Source organism: Mustela nigripes, chromosome X (genome assembly GCF_022355385.1).
Source record: "Mustela nigripes isolate SB6536 chromosome X, MUSNIG.SB6536, whole genome shotgun sequence".
Lineage (NCBI taxonomy): Eukaryota > Metazoa > Chordata > Mammalia > Carnivora > Mustelidae > Mustela > Mustela nigripes.
In genome coordinates this window covers 105,149,798-105,172,550 of record NC_081575.1, presented here as the reverse complement: position 1 = coordinate 105,172,550, position 22,753 = coordinate 105,149,798, and the positions used below count along the sequence as shown (strand labels likewise).

Below are 22,753 nucleotides of genomic sequence, written 5' to 3'. Positions count from 1 at the left end.
AGCCCTAAGTTGGGATCCATGCTTCGTGCAAAGTGTGCTTGAGATTCTCTCTCTTCCTCTCCCTATGTCTCTCCCCTCACTTGCATTCTAAATAAATAAACAATATCTTATATTTTTAAAAAACCTTCAAAAAAAACCAAAAAACTTCACACGAGAATGTTCATAGCACCATTATGTCATAATAATCTCAAAGTACAAACAACCAGGACACCTGGCTGGCTCAGTCAGTAGAGCACACAACCCTTGATCTTGGAGTCATGGGTTCATGCCCCCACATTGGGTATGGAGATTAAAATACATAAAGCAATTAATTAATTAATTAATAACAGGATAAGCAACCTAAAAGCCCATCAATTTATGAATGGGTAAAAAAAAATTAGTACATCCATACAATGGAATAGTATTCAGTCATAGAAAGGAATGCATGCTACAACATGGAAACCATTATGCATAAATGAAAGAAGCCACACACAAAAAGACAAATATGTGATTCTACTTTATAAGGTACCAGCAGTAGTCAGATTCTGAGATGAAAAGTAGAATGGTGGTTTCCAGGGGCTGAGGGAAGGAGAGAAGGGAGAGTTATAGTTTAATGGGTATGGTTTCAATTTGGGAAGATGAAAAAATCGTGGTAATGACTGCATAACAATGTGAATGAGCTTAATGTCATTAAACTATACACTTAAAAATGGTTAAAATGGGATTATAGTATGTTACCACAATAAATGGGATTATGGTATTTTACCACAATAAAAAGGAATTTAGTACCAGTACATGCTACAACACAGATGAGCCTTGAAAGCACTATACTTAAGTGAGAGAAACCAGACACAAAGGGTCACACATTGTAAGATTCCATTTATATGAAGATGAAATGTCGAAAATAGGCAAATCTATGGAGAGAGGAAGCAGATTAGCCACTGCCAGGGGCTACAGGGAAAGGAGGAATCAACCACGAAGAGCATACAATTTCTTCTGGGGGGTGATGGAAACGATCTGGAATTAAATACTGGTAAGCACAAAGCACAGCATGATAACTATGCTAAAAACCACTGAACTACACATTTAAAAGTTTTAAATTACATTTTTTATGAATTTTCCTTGGAAAAAAGTTTGGACAGAAAGTCTTCCCCCAGCATGAATAGTCTTTTTTTTTTTTTTTAAGATTTTTTCTTTATTTATCTGACAGAGATCACAAGTAGGCAGAGAGGCAGGCAGAGACAGAGGAGGAAGCAGGCTCCCTGCAGAGCAGAGAGCCTGATGTGGGGCTCGATCCCAGGACCCTGGGATCATGACCTGAGCCGAAGGCAGAGGCCCAACCCACTGAGCCACCCAGGTGCCCCCGAATAGTCTTAACACAAGACAGAAACTATCTTTTTTATGAGCAAACCTCTGAAGTCACAAAGCATTTCTCCTGTCATATGCTTCACAAGTGAGTCCTAAGTCTGGCCCACAGTCCAACTCAAGCTTTACATTTATATCATGAAACTTGTATAATATCAGTTTTACAACAGAGGGAAGATATTAATGCCTCCCATCTACAGATGGAACTCAGGCTCAGAGAGGTTAAATATGGTTTCCCAAGACCACAAGGCCAATAGATGACTGAGCTCAGACTGGAACCTAGACACGGCTGACTCCACAATCTGTGCTCTTACCCTCCATCAACAGTGGTTCTTAACCAGACACACCATTTGTGAAGGCGTAGCTTCCTGGGATCCCCCCCCCCCCAAAGGACTCTTAAATAATCATTTCTAGGGTGCCTGGGTGGCTCAGTTGGTTAAGCAACTGCCCTCAGCTCAGGTCATGATCCCAGGGTCCTGGGATCAAGCCCCACATCGGGCATTCTGCTCGGTGGGGAGCCTGCTTCTCCCTCTCCTGCTGCTGCTTTGCCTGCCTGTGCTTTCTCACTCTCTGTCAAATAAATAAATAAAATGTTTTTTAAATAATCATTTCTAGGGCTTGGTCAGTACACCTGAATGTGTTTAAGCTCCTCAGGTATTTCTGAGAGTCATCCTATATATAGAACCACCCCCGTGCCTGATAATTTTGTATTATTAATATGGACAGCCGACTCCAGCAGGATGATCAGTGCCCTGGGGGCAGGGCCCCCTCCTCTAGCTCCTTTGTGACTGCCACTGTGACAACACAATGTCTGCCTACCCAAGGCAGGAGCTCAGGAGAGATCATTGGCCAGAAGGATTCAGAGCAGCTGCCAACCAGAATGTCAGCTGCCAAGGAGTTCCAGGGGAGCTAAGGGGAGTTAGTGCGTGAGAGCTGGCCGACCTGGCCACTCTCTCCAGTGGGCAGGAGGGTCACTGGGCCCACTTGGTGGGCAGCCCCAGCTGCCAACTGGGGCACCTCAGCTCAGCCTAGAACAGAGGTGTCAGGAAATAACATTCTCCCCAAGCTTCCTCTCCCAGTTCTCAAACTTAGAGGCCCAGACTAGGGCCTAGAATTCACTGAGGCTTCGTGACTATCCAGCAGTCAGGATGGAACACAGAAGCCGACCTCGGGGCATAGGCCTGAGCCGAATCCCGGGGGCTCAGTCCCGAACCTCTCGGATCCCACTCCCCTTCCATGTGGAACAGGAGGCCAGGGAAGGAGAAGAATGGGAACAACGAGAGCAACCTCGTCAGAGGACTCCTACCTACGGGCCTCCCGAAAGTGAAGAGCCGACAGACAATGTTATGGGTAAGGACAAGCTTCCCCCCACCTCAGGAAAGGGAGGTAGTGTCATATTTTCCTCCTCTGCCCACAGGAAAGAGATGTCAAGAAACAAAAACCAGAGCCTAAAATGGGCAGGGCTGGGGTGAGAGAGGAGTCCGAAAGGGAGGTTTCCTATTGTCTCAAAGAGCTGTCACAAGAAGCAAGGATATAATTTGTGAAAGCAACTGGAAGCTAAGACAGGCTGTTGGGAACATTAGGTGTCATTTAGGGAATCAAGAGCTTACGACAGCAAACACAGAGTGCCGGTGCCTTGGGAAACAAAGATGAATTACACATCAATTCCAACCCCAAAGAGCTGTCTAGTGGAAGAAAAACAAACTGTTAGGTTGGCTTCTGCAGAATTCAGAAAAATGACAGGAGTTCGGGGAAAATGGAAAGGATGGGGGTGGGGCATAAGGGCTGCCAGTGGCCGCTGTCTTTCCGGTGAGTGTGGTATCTCTCCCCCCACTTCTCACCTGCCATCCTAGCAAATGGGCAAATGATGGGGTTAATTATCAGAACATGAACAACACTGTGCTGGGAGAAAGGGTTCTCCGGGAACTTACCAAGTCTTAATTTTTAAAACTTACACACACCTTGAGACAGTCTTAAGTCATGGAACTGACTTTCCAGCTGGGAGAGTCCTTTCTCACTGGAAGAGAATAAATGGTCTCCAGATACTGCTTTTCAGGTTAGACCTTTCCTCAAGTTTTCTCAGGACTTAAAAGGGATGCAACGGGAGAGGAGACTCGTCTCTATTCACCCGCCCACTGCAAGGAAAAGGAGAGTAAATGTTAAAGGTATAAAATGCAAGCCGTTCTCGGGCAGGATGGTTTGTTGTGGGGGCAGGATGGCTTGTTGTGGGGGCAGGATGGCACGCGGTAGCCAGGCTTCCGCAGAGAGCTGGGCACCCAGGATCTAAAGGAGGATCTAAAACAGGAGTGCTGAATACCAGTCACCAGCAAGGGCCGGAGGCCATCTCCAGCGAAGCTTTGTAGAAGAGACGGGCCTTCGAGGACCCGCAGCGTCAAAAACAACGCTGAGGGCGGGCGGGACACGGTGGACGCCACTAACTGGACTTCCTGGAGTTAGCAACCCCACCGTAGCCAGGGTCTGGCCTTAGAGCGCAGGCGCAAGCATCCGCGGGGCGGGGGGAGGACCTGGGGGTCTGAAGGGAAAAAAAGGGGGGGGGGGGGGGTAGGGTGCCAGGGACCTTCAGCCCTATTCCCACCAAACCCTTCCAAGGTATACAAAGGGCTGGACTGGGGTTAAGGGTTGAGTTTGGAAAAGCTCAAGTTTCCTATATGCTTCAAAGAGTTGTCACAGGAGCAAGGATATAATACGCAAAAGCCACTAGAAGCTAAGACAGGCTGTTGAGAACACTGGGTGCCATTTATAAAATCAACTTCTTAGTATAGCAAATGCTCAGAGTGCCAGGCGCCGCGGGGGAAAAAAGATGAATTACACAGCGATTTCAGCTGACAGTCTAATGGAGGAAACAGGATGAATTTTGCGGGGGTTCAGAAAGAAATGCTCACGGGAAGCTAGAAGGAATCCTGGGGAGCGTAAGGGCTACTGAAGGCTCCCATAATGTGAAGGGGTAATTATCAGAAGATGGAGAAACGCTGTGTTGGGAAAAAAAAAGTCGGGTTTTCTGGCAACTTCTCAAGCTTTAAGTTAGAGGAAAAAACAAAACAAAACAAAACAAAACAAACCCTTTGAGACAGGCTTAAGTCACCAAGCCGTCTGTTTGCTCTTGGCTGCTTGAGAAGAGTAAATGGCTAGACCTTTCTTCTCCCAAGTTTCCCGGGGACTTAAAAGGGCTACAGCTTGAGCAAGTAGTCCTGGCACTTTTCACACATGCCGCTTTGAGGAAAAACCGAGAGAAGTACAAAAATTCAAGCCACTCAGAGGCAGCTAAGTCAGTTTCACTTCGGGGGTGACGTGCGGTGGTGAGGCTTTGTGGAAGAGATAGGCGTGGAAGGATACCTCAAACTACCGCGGGTGGGGACGCTTCTGACCACTCGCGCAAAGCCACTGAGCAGCTTCCGCTCCCAGAGTTGGGCTAAACTCCGCGGCCCTGGTCCGCCCAGGGCGCAGGCGCAAAGTCCGGCTGCGGGCGAGCAGGCGGGGCTGGAGCCCACGTGGCGGGGAAAGGGGGAGGAGGGTGGAGCAGGGAACAAGGCGGGGGCCGGGGCGGGGTGGGGGCGGAGTAGGTCTCGCGAGGCCGCGCCCAGGCTCACGCGGGCGTCGGGCGCGCGGTTGTAGCTCCCTGACGGCGGGAGAAGTCGCGCTCGCGACAAGGGCCGTGTGTTTGCAGTCGCGTGGTCATGGAGGCGCCGCTGCAGCCGCTAGCCACGACGACTCCGGCCTGTGGCCGGAGCCGAAGGCTGCTGCTGCTGCCGCTGCTGCTCTTCTTGCTGCCCGCCGGAGCTCAGCGAGGCTGGGAGGCAGAAGAGAGGCCCCGAACCCGCGAAGAGGAGTGCCACTTCTACGCGGGTGGACAAGTGTACCCAGGGGAGGCGTCCCGGGTTTCAGTCGGCGACCACTCCCTGCACCTCAGCAAAGCCAAGAGTAGGTGGTGCCCTACCAAGAGGGAGGGTGGGGGCTGGCAAAGGGAGGCGGGAGGTGGAGAGGGCGGGAGACACGTGTACCCTGGTAGTACCTGGGGGCCTGGCTTGGGCGGCACCCTATGGGTGGCCTTAGGCCCTTGGCCCGGCCTGCCTGGGGGTGGGGGTAGGGAGATAGAGAGGGGTTCCAGCTGTGAAGAAAAGGATGGGTTCCACGAATCCGATTTTGGAAGAAGTAGTGGTTACCGCAAAACCGCAGATGAGGGTAAGAGGGTGGCCCCGGCCCCGAATTTGTAAGCATCAGGATGTTGTGCAAACTGAAACACTTCCTCAGATATCAAAAAGTACCTGCAGCACATCGCCTCTATTTTCAAGTACTATTACAGGGAAGAATACATTGAAAAAGTTGAATAATGTTTCACAGAAAATTGAATTAAACAGGAAAGTGGCTAACCAAAATGCTCCGGAGGGCAAACCATTCATTTTTTTTTCTTTTGTTGTTGCTTCTGATAAAGACTATTAGAAGCCACCTTCCCCAAAATCTGTATAGTTAATGGGTATTCTTTGTTTTTCTCAAAAATGAAGAACTTCTTACAGGGTGTACTTGCGAGGTTCTTTGTAAGAAAGTGTGGGGGACGGGGCGAGGTTGGAAGTAATGCATTTGGGTTGATGATAAACCTTGTGGCAAATTTGATTCCTGCCAAATTGGCCTTTGGTTATTTGCATTTCTGTCCAGTGTACACAGCTAATGGCCACTTTCAGGAAGGACACGTCGGACTAGATACTGAGAAAGTTGTGGCCTCCTGCATCTGGATGTTAAGATTGGCCAAAAAGAAGTGGCCAGGGGCCAAAGGATAACCATTACCACTTTGCTTACTTTTAAATAATCAGCTTTTCCTATGGATCATTTGGCATTCTGTAGATACATATTTGGTTCAATTACAGCATGTTCCCTGTGTGTATTTAGTAACAAAAGTAATACCTCACAATTACGAATCCCCAGTGTTAAACAGGATGTTGTTATAACTTAGGATGGAATGGGAGTGATAAATGAGAAAAACTGTTTTGCCTCCTTACACATTGGCAGTTCTTTCCTACTGAAAGTTAACTGGAAGTTACTCTTGGATTTTTGTTTTTAAAGATCCAGTCTTGCACTTTTAAAATCATAGTATTTCCAAGTCCTGTTGCTTTTCTTTGGCTTGGGAAGATATTTTGAAATATGGCAGCCAGTTAAGTATTTACTGGCATGACATAAATATCCCATAAGAAACAAATTCCATCCAAGTCTGCTCATGGAAGCAAAAAAATAGTAATAATAAATTTCCCTTTACCAGCAAACCTTTTCAAAGTTTAGATATCTGTTGCATTTCTGTGTCACATGTAGGCTTATCTAGAATTAAAGATATGAGGACTTTTTTATTCATAAAATGGAATATTACAGAGCCATTAAATTTTAAACAAATTTTAGTAACATGAATAACTGTTCATGATTTACTCTCCCCCCCACCCCGCCTTTTTTTTCAGCTTTAATTCCAGTGTAGTTAACAAACAGTGTTGCATTAGTTTCAGGCATACAATACAGCGATTTAACAGTTCCATATATTACTCAGTTCTCATTACTGTTCCCTTTTTAAAAATGGGTGCAACATGATCCAAATTTGTGTGTTTAAGAAAGAATGAAAGGAAAAGACATGAAAATGTTAACAGTAGTTAAATTGATGGGAGGGGCAGATATGGGAAGAAGGGATTTAAACATTCTTCTTTATTGCTCTGCATTTGCCAGAATCTTTGTTAACTCTGCTATTTATATTTGGGACAGTTGTTATTTTTTAACAGATGCAAGGGGTTGCTTTGGGAATTCCATTTATAGATCTTAGTAAAGTAATTGCAGTCTTTTTAACCATATAATTGATGAGGTTTTTTTCGTTGAATAACACTTCCAGTATTTGCAGGTAACATAAATCTATATATAGAAAACCCTAAAGACGCCATCAAAAAAACTATTAGAACACTGCAGTTCTTAAGTCAAAAACCCCAAATTTCCAAAATCACAATTTTCAGAAAAAAATTATTTTTCAGAGTTGGTATTTCCTATATGCTAAAATCACTAAGGAGTGCCATTTTAACAGATCATTACAATTATAACCTCACACTTGAGTAGCATTTTCAGTAATGTATACAAAGCATATATAGTTCAGTTCCCCTCTGTCCAATTCTCCCTCATGGCCTTTACCTAATTAGATCAGAATATTTATAAGAGGGAGGCTGCTGGCTCAAGATACATAATCATGTGTTATATATTAGCTTCACAGAAAAATTCATCTTAACTTTGTCTTTATTCTCACAGTGGTCAAAAATGCTAGCTGTTGTAAACCTTACTTTCTAGGAACCTTAAATTTGGAATTGGGTGTTGGCTTCAATATATGTAGACTCTGAAAGTTAAGTGCTGAATGTGTTAACAGAAGATCAAGCTACATTATGATGAAAGCATGTTGGCTAGAATTACAGCATGCCCATACAAGAGAGTAGCATGAACCATTCAGTTTCCATCAGGTCACTTGAAACCTGTTCAAGGGGGTCTCCTCTTTCAGAGCCCTCGGGAAAATAATCCCATGGTCTGGGATTTTAAACTTCTCACCTGACATTTGCAGATTTCCTACTCCTTGAGCAGGTCTTCTGTGTGAATGTGGGAAACTGGACAAATATTTAAATGAGTACATCTAAAAGACTGTCATTAGAAAGAGGAAAATCGTAATTATTTGAACTGTAGGAAGTTCATTAACTTGGAGGGGCTATAGTGAAGTATCCAGTAGGATTTAGTGCAGGGATAGAATGTAGAGGGGTCTGTGAGCATGCATAGAAAAACAAAATCTATTTTCACTAATCTACAACTGAAATTTAGAATTTCCTTCCATTATGAACATCAGCAACAAATCACACTAGCTTCAGCAGTACTTGCTTATACATATTGCCAAGAGAATCGCAGATATTTTTATGCCACGTAATTGCAGGTATCCTGCAATAAAATTTACACTCATCACTGTCATAGACAGTTACTAGACCACTGCCAGATCTTGCAGTTTTAAAGCTTTTATTTATTTGAGAAAGACGGAGAGAGCACGCACGCACTCCTGTGCTTGCCTGGAGGGTCAGAGGGAGAGGGACAAGCAGACTCTGCACTCGGGAAGAAGCATGAGAGAAGTGAGTGGGGCTTCACCCAGGGCTCCGTCTCACACCCTCAAGCCCAGAGATCATGACCTCAGCCAAAAATAATCAGCTGCTCAACTTAGTAACCCAGGCACTTCATAGATCTTGAAGTCTGAAAGTGTTAATAAAAGGGCAAAAGTATTACTATTATCACCAGGTTTTTTTCTATTACTTTGATAATTACATTTTAATATACTTGGCTCCCTTTGTATTTCTATATATTTTGTTTTATGCATTCAGTAACACTATCCATAGAAAAAGTCCATAAGCTTCACCAGATTGCTGAAGAGATGCAAAGGTGTAGAATCCTTAATTTTTAGTGATTTCCTGAAGATGTCTTTCTGTCATCCAATTTTCTCAGTGTTGTAGAACATCATATGTTTCTCTTTCTTAGTTTCCAAGCCAGCACCTTATTGGGAAGGAACAGCTGTGATAAATGGAGAATTCAAGGAGCTCAAGTTGACTGATTATCGTGGGAAATACCTGGTTTTTTTCTTCTACCCACTTGATTTGTGAGTAATACATGTACAGGTCCTAAAACGTCGGCAGTCATTATCAATCATTATTCAAGAACATCAAGTACAAATTATTTTATTTAGTTCTTGGTTCCAAAAAGACAAGCTGATACAAATTTTTTCAAGAAGGTAACATCTACCATATATTTCAGAACCAAAAGGCATTGTCCCCAATGCCTTATACTTAAATCTACATAATTGTTTTGTAATGTCATCATCAAAGAAAGGAAGGCTACAATTATATTAAGCTATAAAGCTATACCTGCTAAGGCAAGAAAATGGATATTTTAGATAGCACTTAATAGCAAGACTTAGGCCACAAATCTATTTCTCTCTCTTAACTAGAAAATTAGCTCTTTACACTTTTATTATTTGCTGCATCTATTGCTTTTCTGTGGTTTGAACATTTTCCTGAAAATACTGCATATGCTTAAGAAATAATGCCTATTTATATAAATTATGCTTGTTGGGGGGAATTTTCTCTTTAACTCAGATAGCACTTCAGATAAAAAGTTGACTCAAATACTCTTGCAGCTTTAGTTTTATCGAGGATATAGTTTTATCTGGAGTGTTCTTCAAATTCCATGGAATTTGAAAAGATAACAAAAAGAGACTTATCCTGACTTTTTCTTTTTTCTATTTGAATATATTTTTTGGCTATAAAAAAGAGAACTTTCTTCTATTTTGCCACTGTATATTAAGGTCTTTTTTCCATTAGGACTGTCCTAGAACTGTGTAAATAAAACCTTAAACTTACAGAAGAGTATACTTAAGCTTATCTCTATAGATTGTCTCTGGGCCAGAGGTGAGCAAACTTTTTCTATACGGGGCCACATAGTAAATATTTTTTTGCCTTGTGATCTCTTGCAACTATTCAGCTTTGCCACTGTAGCACAAAAACAGCCAGAGACTATACACAAATGAATGAGTATTGTTTTCTATTGAAAGTTTACTTACAAAAAATAAGATAGGCTGGATTTGGCCTGTGGACTGAAGTTTGCTCACCCCTACTCTAATCCAAATAGGAAAAATTCTCAGAAAAATTAGTTCACTGAGAGTAAACCAGTTCATAAATGTGGATAATACATAATCTTTTAAACTAGCAAGAACTTCCTTCTTTCTAATCCACTTGTACTGTGGCCTGACAAGCTGAAATGTATGATATAACTTACTTTCTAATAGAAACAAGAAGTGAAAATTTTAATATTAAAAAATGATAGGCCTTCTAAATTCATGTTGTTATAAAAGCAAAACTTTAACATCTTTTAAATATACAGGATGCTAAACATGAGTTTTGAGATTGGTCTAATATAGCAGACAAATATCCTGTTTCTCCCACTATTACTTTAAACTCCATAATGAATAAGACATATCTAAAGAATGATGTCACCAATGGCCTCCTGGGGCAAGAAGCTAAGATCACTTCTTTCTGTTTCTCTGAGATGCCAGATTGGGCCTGGTTAGAAAGGAAGAGTTCTGAGGCATTTGCCACTGTCTGCATGTGTGAAAGTCAAAAATGTAACCCTTTAGTTTTCTTTTTTTTTTTAACAGATTTAATTTATTTATTTGACAGACAGAGATCACAAGTAGGCAGAGAGGCAGGCAGAGAGAGAGGAGGAAGCAGACGCCCTGCAGAGCAGAGAGCCTGAATCCGGGCTCGATCCCAGGACCCTGGGACTATGACCTGAGCCGAAGGCAGAGGCTTTAACCCACTGAGCCACCCAGGCGCCCACCCTTTAGTGTTCTACTAGAACTTTTTTTCTGTCTTCACTAAGAAGTTGGATAAATATGTCTCTAACTAGCATTTGTTGGAAGGCACGCAGGGGCCAACCATTCCTACCTTTGGAAAAATATTGAAAATACATATTGTAGCCCAGGTTTCCAGGGATATAATCTTAGAACTGTCTGCGTGCATGTGGCAGTCCTACGTTTGAACAACTGAAACCTTCAAAAAGCCTGTATTGGGCTGCAAGAGGAATTTGTCCCCTAAGTCTGTGTTCTTCTGACTTTCTTGACCATGACCTGTACACAGTACAAAACCATTTTTTATTGCCACTCAATACACTGACATATACATACAGGGTATCATTCAGTCTGTAAACACCAGTACAGCCATGATCATTAAAATCCTGAAACACTTCCATACGAAATAGTAAATAGCCAATTTCCCAACCTCCTCCCCAAGTTGCCCCTCCCACCTGGTCCTTTTCAGAAACCTCCAGAGGTAAAGCCAACTTCGAGTTAAGGTTGTTCAATATTTTTAGTATCACTCCTGAACACAAACACACATAGATATGCATGTGTATGTACACGTATGTTTCATGTCTTAACCTTCCTGTATATAAAGTATTCTTGTATTTTTTACTCCACTTGTTTAAAACGTTTGTTAAAATTCCATAAAGTCCCTGTGATGGTTCAGAAAATACCACCCTAAGGTAATATTCTCTAAACACGCCCTTCTGACAACAGGACTGGGAGACAAGGTAGAAGAGGACCTTATCAAGAAAGGGAAGGAGGATGGAAGAGCATTTTCTTATCTCTGAAACAAAGATCAGTGCATCTAGCTCATAGGGGTGGTATAGGAATATAAAAAAGGAGTGGTATGATGGAAAATTTGTGTAGATCCTTTGGAAGCTGTAAAGCACTATATAAATATAAAGCATTGTTATATAACGGAGAAGGGAACATTGGTTGACCACGGATCCATTAAGTTATAAAAATAAACATTTATTGAGATGTAATTGTGAACTCTGTAATACACATTTTTAATTAAATGATATTTGATCAAATCGTCTAGACAGCTACATCATGACAATGCTCATATATATAATTGTTCTTAATATGCATTTTATATATGCATATTATATAGGTGTTATAAAGGTGTTTGTAAAAACTAAGCCATTTGAAACTTCAAGCATATGCATATTTTGAGAATACTAAAATTTTTTTTTAACTTTCAGCACTTTCGTGTGTCCAACTGAAATCATCGCCTTTGGTGACAGGATTGAAGAATTCAGATCTATAAATGCTGAAGTGGTAGCATGTTCTGTGGATTCACAGTTTACCCACTTGGCCTGGTCTGTATCTTTACACTTAAGCATTTATAGGAAAAAGAATGGATTCACTTTTCGATTATAAGCAAACAACTCTCATTGTGATAGGAATATAGGGGTTTTTTAAGTTTTATTTTAAGTAGGCTTCACACCCAATGTGGGGCTTGAACTCTTCACCCTGAGATCAAGACTTGTGTGCTCTACCAACTGAGCCAATCTGGTGCTTTAGAATGTAGTTATCAGACAGTTGGGAATAGATATATCTGAGAGCTACCAGTTCAATGAAGTTATGGCAAAAATGCTCAAGGATTTTTATAGGACATTTCTAACTTGGGAAAAAAGCTCACTGCAAAAGACATAATAGCCATAACAAACACCACTGAGTTGTATGATTACTTCATTATGATAAATTGGGTAGCCTTAATCTGAAGGGAAAAAATTCTTTAAAATTCCATTTCTCTGTTACATAGTTGTCTAGTATTAAAAGTCAAACTCAAAATAGCTTTTATAATTATTTTTCAAGACACACTGATTTTCTTAATTTCTGAATGTTTTTTAAACTCATTAAACATGAAAAGATGTTTCACCTGAATAATTGCCAAGAATTGCAAATTAAAATGACAAGAAAAAAATAAAATAAAATAAAATGACAAGAGATGCCATCTTTTCCCTATCTGATTGGCGAAGATTTTAAATATTGAAAAATTTCATCCAGTGATGACAAAGGTCTGAAGAAATGGTCTTCTCACACATACAGTTGGTTAATCATTCTGAAGAGCAGTATGTTTCAAAATCTGAAATGTGTGTGTTGATGTGAATTTTTCATCTCCACAATTCTGTGCATAAGATTTTATGCACAATAAAGATGGTTTAGAATTATCTTAGTTTTAAGTTAATATTCATTTCATTAAAATAACAAATTCAAAACTACTTAATCCACTTACAATTATATATAGATATATATATAACAACAATTTTAACTGGTAAGGATCTACAATTTAATTTATGTTCTCTTAAGTAATTAATTTTCTCAAGTATTTTTAAATGTAGTTATATATTTATTTGATTTCCTTTAACTATCTCAATTTTCAGATAAAACTTCCAAGAACTTAAGTAATTCTTGCAAATCTAATAGACAAATATGGCATGCCTTAAGTCCTTTAAAAATGTTTCCTTATTATTTACAAACTAAATAAAATTTCACATTATACATTTTAAATTAGAATCACAAAGTGAAAACAATGAGTTTAATTTGCTTCGTCGCTTCTATAAGTAATTCTAAATCTTTGTAGGATTACAACATAAATCCACTAGGGAAAAAGTTATATCCTCCCAAATAATTTGGGATTGGCTTCTCAAGAATTTTGGGGAGATACAATCTGAGCTGGATAGGTTACATATCAACCAGAGATTTCTACTTGGATATCACAACTGGGGCTGCAGACATCTAGAGCAGTATTTCCTTGTTTGCTAGCTGCTCTGTCCCACTAGGACACCCACATTCCCTGGTTTCAAGTAAAAATGCTTCAATCTGAAGACCGATGTGTCTGAGATTATACCTAACTTCCTTCCCTGCTTCAAGTGGACTTTGCATTCCTTTGTCTCAGAATATTAGAGTATCATCCAGTTGTATTCTATCTCTCAAGCTTTGTCTTGTGATCACAACTCTAAGGTTATGACAGTGCATATCCTTTGATCCATCAGTTCTTCTTCTAGGAATTAATCAAATAAGTATGCAAAGTTGAGAATACATCGATGTTTCCAGTGGTGTTGATAAAAGCAAAAGAAAAATGGAAATAGTTTAAATGTCTAGCAATAGAGGTTGGCAAAATACAGCATGTAAATACTTTAGAAATGTGATAAGTATCTCCATATTTATTTAAAGGAAATGAATATAAAAAGTCTGGAGTAAAGGGGAAAAATAAAATATGTATTAGCTTGTTTTTTGTTAGAGAAAGAAAGTGTGTGTTTTGTGTTCATTCATATGTGTGTGACGGAGACTAATAGTGCTGTTTGGATCCATACGTTTACTTCTTTCTGAGTGGTAATGTTTTGTTTGTTACAGGATTAATACCCCTCGCAGACAAGGAGGACTCGGGCCAATAAGGATTCCACTTCTTTCAGATCTGGCCCATCAAATCTCAAAGGACTATGGTGTTTATCTGGAGGACTCAGGCCATACCCTTAGGTACCTTCCACTGGTTTTATATTATGACAAATCCAAATATTATTTGTAATCCTCCCTGAAATGGAGTTAAAAGATACAAGGTTTGATCAAGAAGAATTATTTGCTCTATTTGCAAAAATGTAGATACTGTTTAAAATAATTGGTGAGTGCTCTACTGAAATTAAGTGAGTATTGGAATCTGTTAAAGCTGGAAGATTATTTAGAGGTCTTTGACCAACCCTGTCATTTTACAGATAAACAGATTCATAGAATTCCATGAATTTAGCCAAAGTTATATAACCAGTTAATGGCAGAGCCCACACTTGAATCCAGTACCCAAATTCCTTGCCTGTTTCTTTTTCCTCTTTTCTAAAATGACTCCAGTAATGGTTTTTCTAAATACAGATATCCTCGTATTTAGCAAACTTGTGCCTTGGGGATTGGGACAAATTAAGGAAGTGCCATTAGAAGTCTTTGATAAAAGGAAAACTTTAACTGAAAAGAATTGTAATTTTGTTATAATTATATTGTCAATTTGCTTTACACTGCTAATTGTTTCTTTTTTAGAATGTTTTATGTGAAGGTGCCAGTATTTTATAATCCTATGTTTTTTAATAACAGCTTTATTGAGATATAATTCACATACAACTTACTCATTTAAACCATACAATTCAGTGGGTTCTAGTATAGCCTGAGAATTGTGCAACCATCACCACAATCAGTTTTAGAGTATTTTTATTACTCTAAAAAGAAACCCCATACCCATAGCAGTTACTCTTCCTTTCCTACAATCGCCATACCCCTGCCCTGGGCAACCAACTTATCTACTTCATGTCTCTCTGGTTGCCTATTCTGGACATTTCATTTAAATGGAATCCTACAATATATGCTTTTTTATGATGAACCTTTTCACTTAGCATAATGTTTTCAAGGTTCATTCATATTGTATCAGGTGTCACTACCAATAGTTTCTTTTTTTTTGTACTTGCTAACTCTTTCATCTTTTCTCCTTTCATAGAGTTTATGACTTAAGTTAATTCCCAAAGAGTAAATATGCCACTATAAAGACTGAAGCTATTTTACACTTTTTAATTATTTGAGCATTAACCAAGTAAAACCAAGTAACCCCGAGGTCATGACCTGAGCTGAAATCAAAGGTCAGCTGTTTAACCAACTGAGCCACCCAGGCACCCAAGGCATATTTGCTTTTGTTTGGTATGTGATGGTATGATGTGTGTTACCAAAGTAAGTTAAAATTGTCACAACAGACTCACTTACTTGAGAACAGACTTCATCACCATTAACAACCATTTTCTACTGTAAAAGTAGCTACAAGAAAGAACACCCATAGGAATAATAGTTAACAGTTTTGCCTGAGTTTGGCCAAGTTGAACTAGTCCAAGGAGAGGGAGCGCTAGTTAGTTCAGACATCATTAAAAATGATATTAAAAAAATATATTGAAAATATAAAAAAATTTATTAAAAAATATGTTGTAAGATAAGCAAGAATATTTTAGCAATGTTTAATATGACTATAAAACAAAATTTCATGTAATAAGTAATTGCATGTATTTCTATTAAAAATAGATCTCATTATTATGTATAATACTTGTACTCAAGCAATTAGCCCAAGTCCCTGAAATCTTTTTCTAAACCAAGTATTGGGTTGAAATCCAAACCAAGTATTGGGTTGAAATAAAGATGGTAAAGTCCTTTGGAAATTTTCATTTTTCTCTGGTCTGCTTTAACTCTTGCAATGCCATTCCATCTCAATAGCAGGTCTTTTCAATTAAACTATTCCATTATTCCCTAGGCCAAAAAAGTGAATCACACATACACATATTTAGAGGGAAAGGTAACTTTGCTTGTATTAAGAATTTTGCCTTTTCCACCTCTGGAAAAGGAAATACAAAGAGTTCTAAACAACCAGTGAGAAGACAGATCACTCCTTCACCCAGAGGAAGACTTTACTATGTAGATTCATAATTTCAATAATAGTGAATAGTAAAATCCCAAACCTAGTGCTCATAAAGATTTAAATAGAAATATAACAGTACATTGCTTACACAAAAACAAATTTTAAAGCTACCATTTGACAATGATATTTCCAAATTATACAGCGGATAAGCGTGGGTATGGGGAGGGTGTGTTTGCATATGTGTACACCAGTCAAGCAGGTTAACTAATGTTTGTCTTAATTGAGATGAAATGACTTCATCTGTACCACTCTTGTGTTTTACAGGGGTCTCTTCATTATTGATGACAAAGGAATCCTAAGGCAGATTACTCTGAATGACCTTCCTGTCGGTAGATCAGTGGATGAGACACTGCGTTTGGTTCAAGCATTCCAGTATACTGACAAACATGGAGAAGGTACCCTTTCCTTCTAAGCATCTTAGCCTTTTGATTTTTTTCATTTGAGAGATGATTGCATGATTAATTTGGGTTCTTAGTCAAAAAGTAATTTGGGTGATTCCAAAGTCCTCTAATTATTTTCAGATTATTACCTGATCTTCTTAGCAGATCCAGTTATTACTTAAAGTGCTTTTAACAAAGTATCACTAATATATTCTACTTACAGAATAAGAGGCAAAAATAGTCATTATTTGCACAGTCCACAGAGAAAAGTTTCTGCTACTCTGGTTTTTGAAATTATGTTTCTGTAAACTTAAAATGTGCCAATCTGGCAATATTTAGTCATGGAGGTTTTATTTGCATATGTACATTATTTGACTTAGCTTTTTCCCTCAAAGGTGATCCTTATCACACTAGTAATCTATCAGTTCATCCTTTCACTCCAACTTTTTTCAGTAGCTAAATGGAAAAGGTCAGATTTTGCTAAAACAGAACATGTATTTTCCTTTCAAAAGTATAACTCAGTGCCTGAGTAAGGGTTCATTCTAAATAAAAGGGAAACGCCACTCTCCTAGCAATTTTAAACTCTTACTTGACAGACAGCAAACTGTGGCATCAGTACACAGTACTGCAGAAAACAGAAGATAAGCTTATACTGGAAGTTTACATAAACTCGGAGAAGTTTTTGCCATGCCCTGACCTGTCAATTCACCAGATTCCCAAACCTTCCAACTTTATTAGGCGGACACTCAACTTGGTTTCTTCTATTGTAAATGTAACTAAATGTAATTGGCAACCATTGACATAGGTTAGCTGCCTGCTGATGAACTCCATGACTGGAATTCTTGGTGCAAGCAGGCAACTGAACAGTAGTCAAGTGTTCAGTGGCCTAGAAATGTTCTCATTGTTATAGGCTCTTTTCAGTTTCATTTTGGTAAAAGAAAAACCAAGAGTTGCTAAAGAGAACTGAAATCTGTTTTTAAACTGTCTTTTTGCCAATTTTGTTCCTTTCAGTCTGTCCTGCTGGTTGGAAACCTGGTAGTGAAACCGTAAGTCAAACTGATTTTTCTGTCAACGGGATAGCTGGGGCCAAAAAATTGCCAACCTTAGAATAATCTTTCTTTGTAATAGAACCTTGATTTTGTAAAGGAAGTGAACATACTACAGAAATCATAAGAGTACAGGCATTCTTTGCACCGTAGAGAAGGTAGCTGAAACTGGAGAAAGCAGAGTAAATGTAATTGGCAGACAATGCTGTGAATTTTAAAACCAAGTATGAAGAGAGAGATACCATTAACAAAAAAAAAAAAGAGAGAGAAACAGTGGAGACCTGATAGAATTAAGTCAGAAGTCTTAGGGATCATGTATGGAGTTCCTTCCTATGTTGTGGGCCAAAAAAAAAACTCTAAAGCAAACCTTTCTGTATGTAGTAAACTTTTGAGAAAATCTGGCTTAATTAACATTGAGGCTAAATGATTCTCTCCTTTATTGTTTGAAGGAAGATTGAAACAGGTATATCCTTTCATTTAGGGAAGCTGTATAATTTATAGCCAATCCCTGAAGTAGTCTCTGGCCAAAATACAATTCAGAAACTTGCTTGAACCTTTTTTAAATAATGTGTTTATCTTCTAAAAATCAACAGTTCTATACAAACTGTAGTTAGGAAACTGACAAATATTAGAGCATTGGAGGAAGAAATCATTATCTTACGATAAAAGAAAAATACAGATTCCTAAGACTTTCTTCTTTAGCAAATCAACAAAAAATACCATTAATCATAGACAATGAGAGGTAGAAATTCACTCTGTAACCTAACTCAGATTGGGGATTGGGTAAAGTAACATTTCACTGGTTCTGAACCAGTTTTTGAAGAGTTTGCAAAACAGCTTTGCCTTTGTGGATCAGAGTTAAGGTTACAGTACAAATTAATTTACTTCTACATAGATCTGATAGATCTCAAAGATAGATATGAAGATAGACATTAAAGGTGCTTTAAGCACTAAGTACTTTAAATTTACACATGAATCATTAGGTTAGCCTATAGCTATTGACTGTGAGGCTTCCATATAGAAATAGGAATCAGAAGCTGCAGGCATCGCCTGAGAAGCCTTAGAAGGCATTTCTGGATGGGTCTTCAAAGTCGGGGGATGTTCCCCCAGAGCTGTAGCAAAACCAGCAAGGAGTGGTGAATATCCTCACATCAATTACATGCTTGTACTGAAAGAAGAGCCAGAGCTTCCAAGAGGTACAAAGTGACTACAAAGGTATTAGAGGATGAATGTTTTACATTTCAGAAAACATATTGACTATCCATTTGATTAACTTTTAGAGGGGCCACAAACCCCTTTGAGAATCTGATTAAAAAAACCATGAATTCTCCCACCAAAAAAAATTCACATATGTAATTACATACTGTGTTTGGGCATTCCTTTTCTTGTTGTCAGCTTTATTGAGGTATAAATAGATAAACAGAATTAAAGATACTTAAACTAAACAGCATGATGATTTGATCTGTTGTGAAATCATTATCACAGTCAGATTAATTAACAAATCCATCACCTCACACAGTTACATTCTTTTGTGTGTGGTGAGAACACTTAAGATCTACTCTTTTAGCAAATTTCAAGTACACAAAACCGTATTATTAACTATAGTCACTGTGCTGTACATGATATGCTCAGAACTTACTCATCTTAAAACTGAAGGCTTATACCCTTCGACTGGCATCTCCCCATTTCCCCCACCCCCAGCCCACAATTCTGCTGTTGCTGTGGGCATACTTTCAACAAACATTTCTTGACCACCTGCTGTATGGCAACTATTCAAACTCTTACAATAGGAAGATGGTATTTATTAGTGAATACCACAGCCAAGGTCCCTACCATCAGAGTTACATTCTAATTCTAATTTTAGATTGTGGCAAATGGTTTTAGAAACAGGTTGATGAGAATTGGTGGGATAGTGCCTGGGGTGAAGGATTAAGTGGTCAGAAAAGACTTTTAAGATGACATTTAAGTTGAAACATGAGTGAAGAGGGAACAAGTCAAGCATAGAGCAGTGCAGAAAGAAAAGCAAGGGCAGGGTCCTAAGGCCAGGAACCAACTTAGCATGTTCAAGAAACAAAAAGAGGGCCCATGTGGCAGGAATAGAGCGAGCTATGAGGAAGGGAATAGGGACACCAGTGTCACGTGGCATGGAGAATGGGAATACAGTGAAGTAACAGAAATGCGAAGTCTTTGGTGACTATGGTGAGGGCAGCAGCTAGTTTGGAGGAGTTTGAAAATAGATCTGCCTCACTTCTCTCCTGTATATTGCACAGGCCTCCTGATTTGTTGCCCTGACCTCAGCTTCTCTCCACTGCATGCCACTCTCCAAGCCAGGACCTTTTAGCAGCCCTCCAGTAGTCAAGTGACAAAAGCCAGATCCCTGGCATCGCTTTCAACCCTTTGCACTGTTTGTATCTACCAATCTCTCCCAGGTCATCTTCCCTACAATTGACACACACACACACACACACACTGTGTTCCCTCCGCATCCCTTGACTCACTTCTTCCCAAAGTCAGTCCTGCTTTTTCACACATTTGTGCCTTTACTTGGGTTTTTAGCCTGGAATATCTTACCCTTTCTCTAAATTCTACTCATCTTTCAAGACTAACTTCAATGTCACCTCCACTCTGAGGCCTTCCTTGATGCCATCTCAGCCTCCGTTTAGGCCTAGCCTGTGTCATACAGGATCATATTATGCATTGTGTCGGAAACTTGTGTACACACACGGCTTCCCCACAGGGTTGGACAAGTCTCAAAGACACGGACTTGAGTGTGGTTATTCTTGTATCCCCCACTGCCCAGCACACTACTGGCACACAGTGCCGTATTAGTCCATAAGTATTTGCAAATTGAATTTCAGTGCAGAGAGATTATAAACTGGCAAAGACAGAATACTCCTGGAAGTGACCCCTGAAAAATTATGTAATATTTACTATATGCTGAAGACAAATTCTGAAGAAGATGCATAGAGAACTATCATAAACAATACTGTTTATGTATAGGGCAGATGTACTTTACCTGTAACTGTCAAATAATGTAGTTAATGTGAGCTCAAATCATATTGGAATTTTTTTTTAATTTAATAGGGTTCTAAGGCTGTTAAGGAAGGAGCATTTTTTTCCCCAGAGTGTTGATTCACTAGTGATTGAACGTACTACTCCATATATGTTAGTATTTTTTTACTTTGTAGTTTGAGATGAAAAGGTTGCATTCTGGACCTCAAAAAAATCCATTTACTGGATAAAGAAGATATATATATAGTGGACTACTACTCAGCCATAAAAAGAATTAAATCTTAGCATCTGCAGCAACCTGGATAGACCCAGAGGGTATCATCCTAAGTGAGATAAGTCAGAGAAAGACAAATACTCGTATGATTTCACTTATATATGTATCCTAAAAAAAAAAACAAATAGACTCATAGATACAGAGAGGTATAAATAGATGAACAATATTGCCAAATATTGTTTGCCAAAGGGGATGGGACCAGGGGGATAGACAAAATACATGAAGAGATTTAAGAGGTATAATTTTCCAGTTACAAAACGAGTAAGTTATGGGGATGAGAAGTACAGCGCAAGGAATATAGTTGATAATATTGTATGGTGACAGATGGTGACTGGACTTATTGTGGTGATATTTCATAATGTATATAAATACTGAATCACTATGATATACACCTGAAACTAACACAGTATTGTAAGTCAATTATTTTTAAATAAATAAAAATCAATTTGAACACACTGCTGCCTTTCAGGTTATTGTGGCATACCAACATTTCATCAGCAGATAACTTTAAAAATACATTAACATCTGTAGCCATGCTCTCTTAATGTGTTTGACTTAATTAGATCAAACCTGAAGATGTCATGAAAGCCTGGTGGCCAAGAGAAGAGCTGTAAGTAAATTTTGGGATGCTTGAATACAGATGTTAATTTATTAAAAAAATTTGCCTTTGGGATAGGTGAGATTAGTAGGTAGGACAAATCCAGTTTTTCCTGTATATATGATGTAATTTGGCACACAAAAATCATCTTTATCTTATTTAGTCAAGAGATGGGCAACCAACATCAGACTACTACCGATGTACTTTGGCTTTTAAATAATTTGCAAACATCAATTTGAAGAGATCTGTGCACCCCTGTGTTCAGTGCAGCGTTATTTACAACAGCCAAGATATGAAAGCAACCCAAGTGTCCACCAAGAGATGAACGAGTAAAGAAAATGTGTATAAACATGATGGAATATTACTCGGCCATAAAAATGAATGAAATCTTTTCATTTGCAACAACATGGATGATCTAGTGGGTACCATGCTAAGTGAAATAAGTCAGAGAAGGACAAATACTATATGATTTCACTTAAGTGTGGTCTCTAAAAAACAAAACAAATGAACTAACAAAATCAAACAATATTAAATATAAATACTGGTGGTTGCCAGAGAGGAGGTGGGTTGAGAAAGTACAAAATAGATGAAGGGGATTAAGAGGTACAAACTTCCAGTTATAAATCAATCACAGAGATGGAAAGTATAGCATAAGGAATATAGTCAATATTGTAATAACTTTGAGGACAGATGAGAACTAGACCTATTATGGGGATCATAATGTATAAAAATATTGAACCACTATGATATATGCCTGAAACTAGTAAGATATTATATGTCAATTTTACTTTTAAAAAAACTAACAATTTCTAAAAATGAATAATTTGCTTTTTTTTTTTAACAGATAATTCCAGATCCAGCTGGGAAACTGAAGTATTTCGATAAACTCAACTGAAAAATACTTCCTCAGGTTTCAATGCTTGAAAGTCCTCAATAAAGTTCACCGTTTTAGTACCATACTGTGTTACAATAGTAATTTCTTTTTTCTTTTTTTTTTAAATAGTAATTTCTTAAAGAATATAAAACTCCCTAAGGTATTTAGTGTTCAAGTTAAACACTGATGCCAAAAGATAGGAAGTTTCTCTCTTCCCAAAGTAAGAAATGTCAGATTGAATCAAACTAGTAACAAGAGTAACCAATATTTATGTAATACATCTCAGGTGCCAAACATTGTGTTAGGTGATTAGCTGCATTATTAGATTTAATGCTCAAAGCAACTCTTGGAGTTCTTTATTTTTTTAAAA

General features: G+C 38.9%; 1 protein-coding gene across 2 annotated transcripts; it reads left to right on the top strand.

The window, feature by feature from the left end:
* The first annotated feature begins 4,917 nt into the window (after nucleotides 1–4,917).
* PRDX4 (peroxiredoxin 4) lies at nucleotides 4,918–22,466 on the top strand. Of its 2 annotated transcripts, XM_059384968.1 has the most exons (8): nucleotides 4,918–5,283; nucleotides 8,881–8,998; nucleotides 11,962–12,078; nucleotides 14,120–14,242; nucleotides 16,464–16,594; nucleotides 17,591–17,625; nucleotides 21,475–21,521; nucleotides 22,354–22,466. In XM_059384968.1, exons 1-8 carry the CDS (start codon nucleotides 5,040–5,042, stop codon nucleotides 22,355–22,357), a joined length of 819 nt encoding a protein of 272 aa, XP_059240951.1. In that variant the 5' UTR covers nucleotides 4,918–5,039; the 3' UTR covers nucleotides 22,358–22,466. The 2 variants fall into 2 exon arrangements, with proteins under 2 accessions (XP_059240951.1, XP_059240950.1); XM_059384967.1 differs by lacking the exon at nucleotides 21,475–21,521 and having other exon boundaries at nucleotides 4,919–5,283.
* The last annotated feature ends 287 nt before the right edge of the window (nucleotides 22,467–22,753 follow it).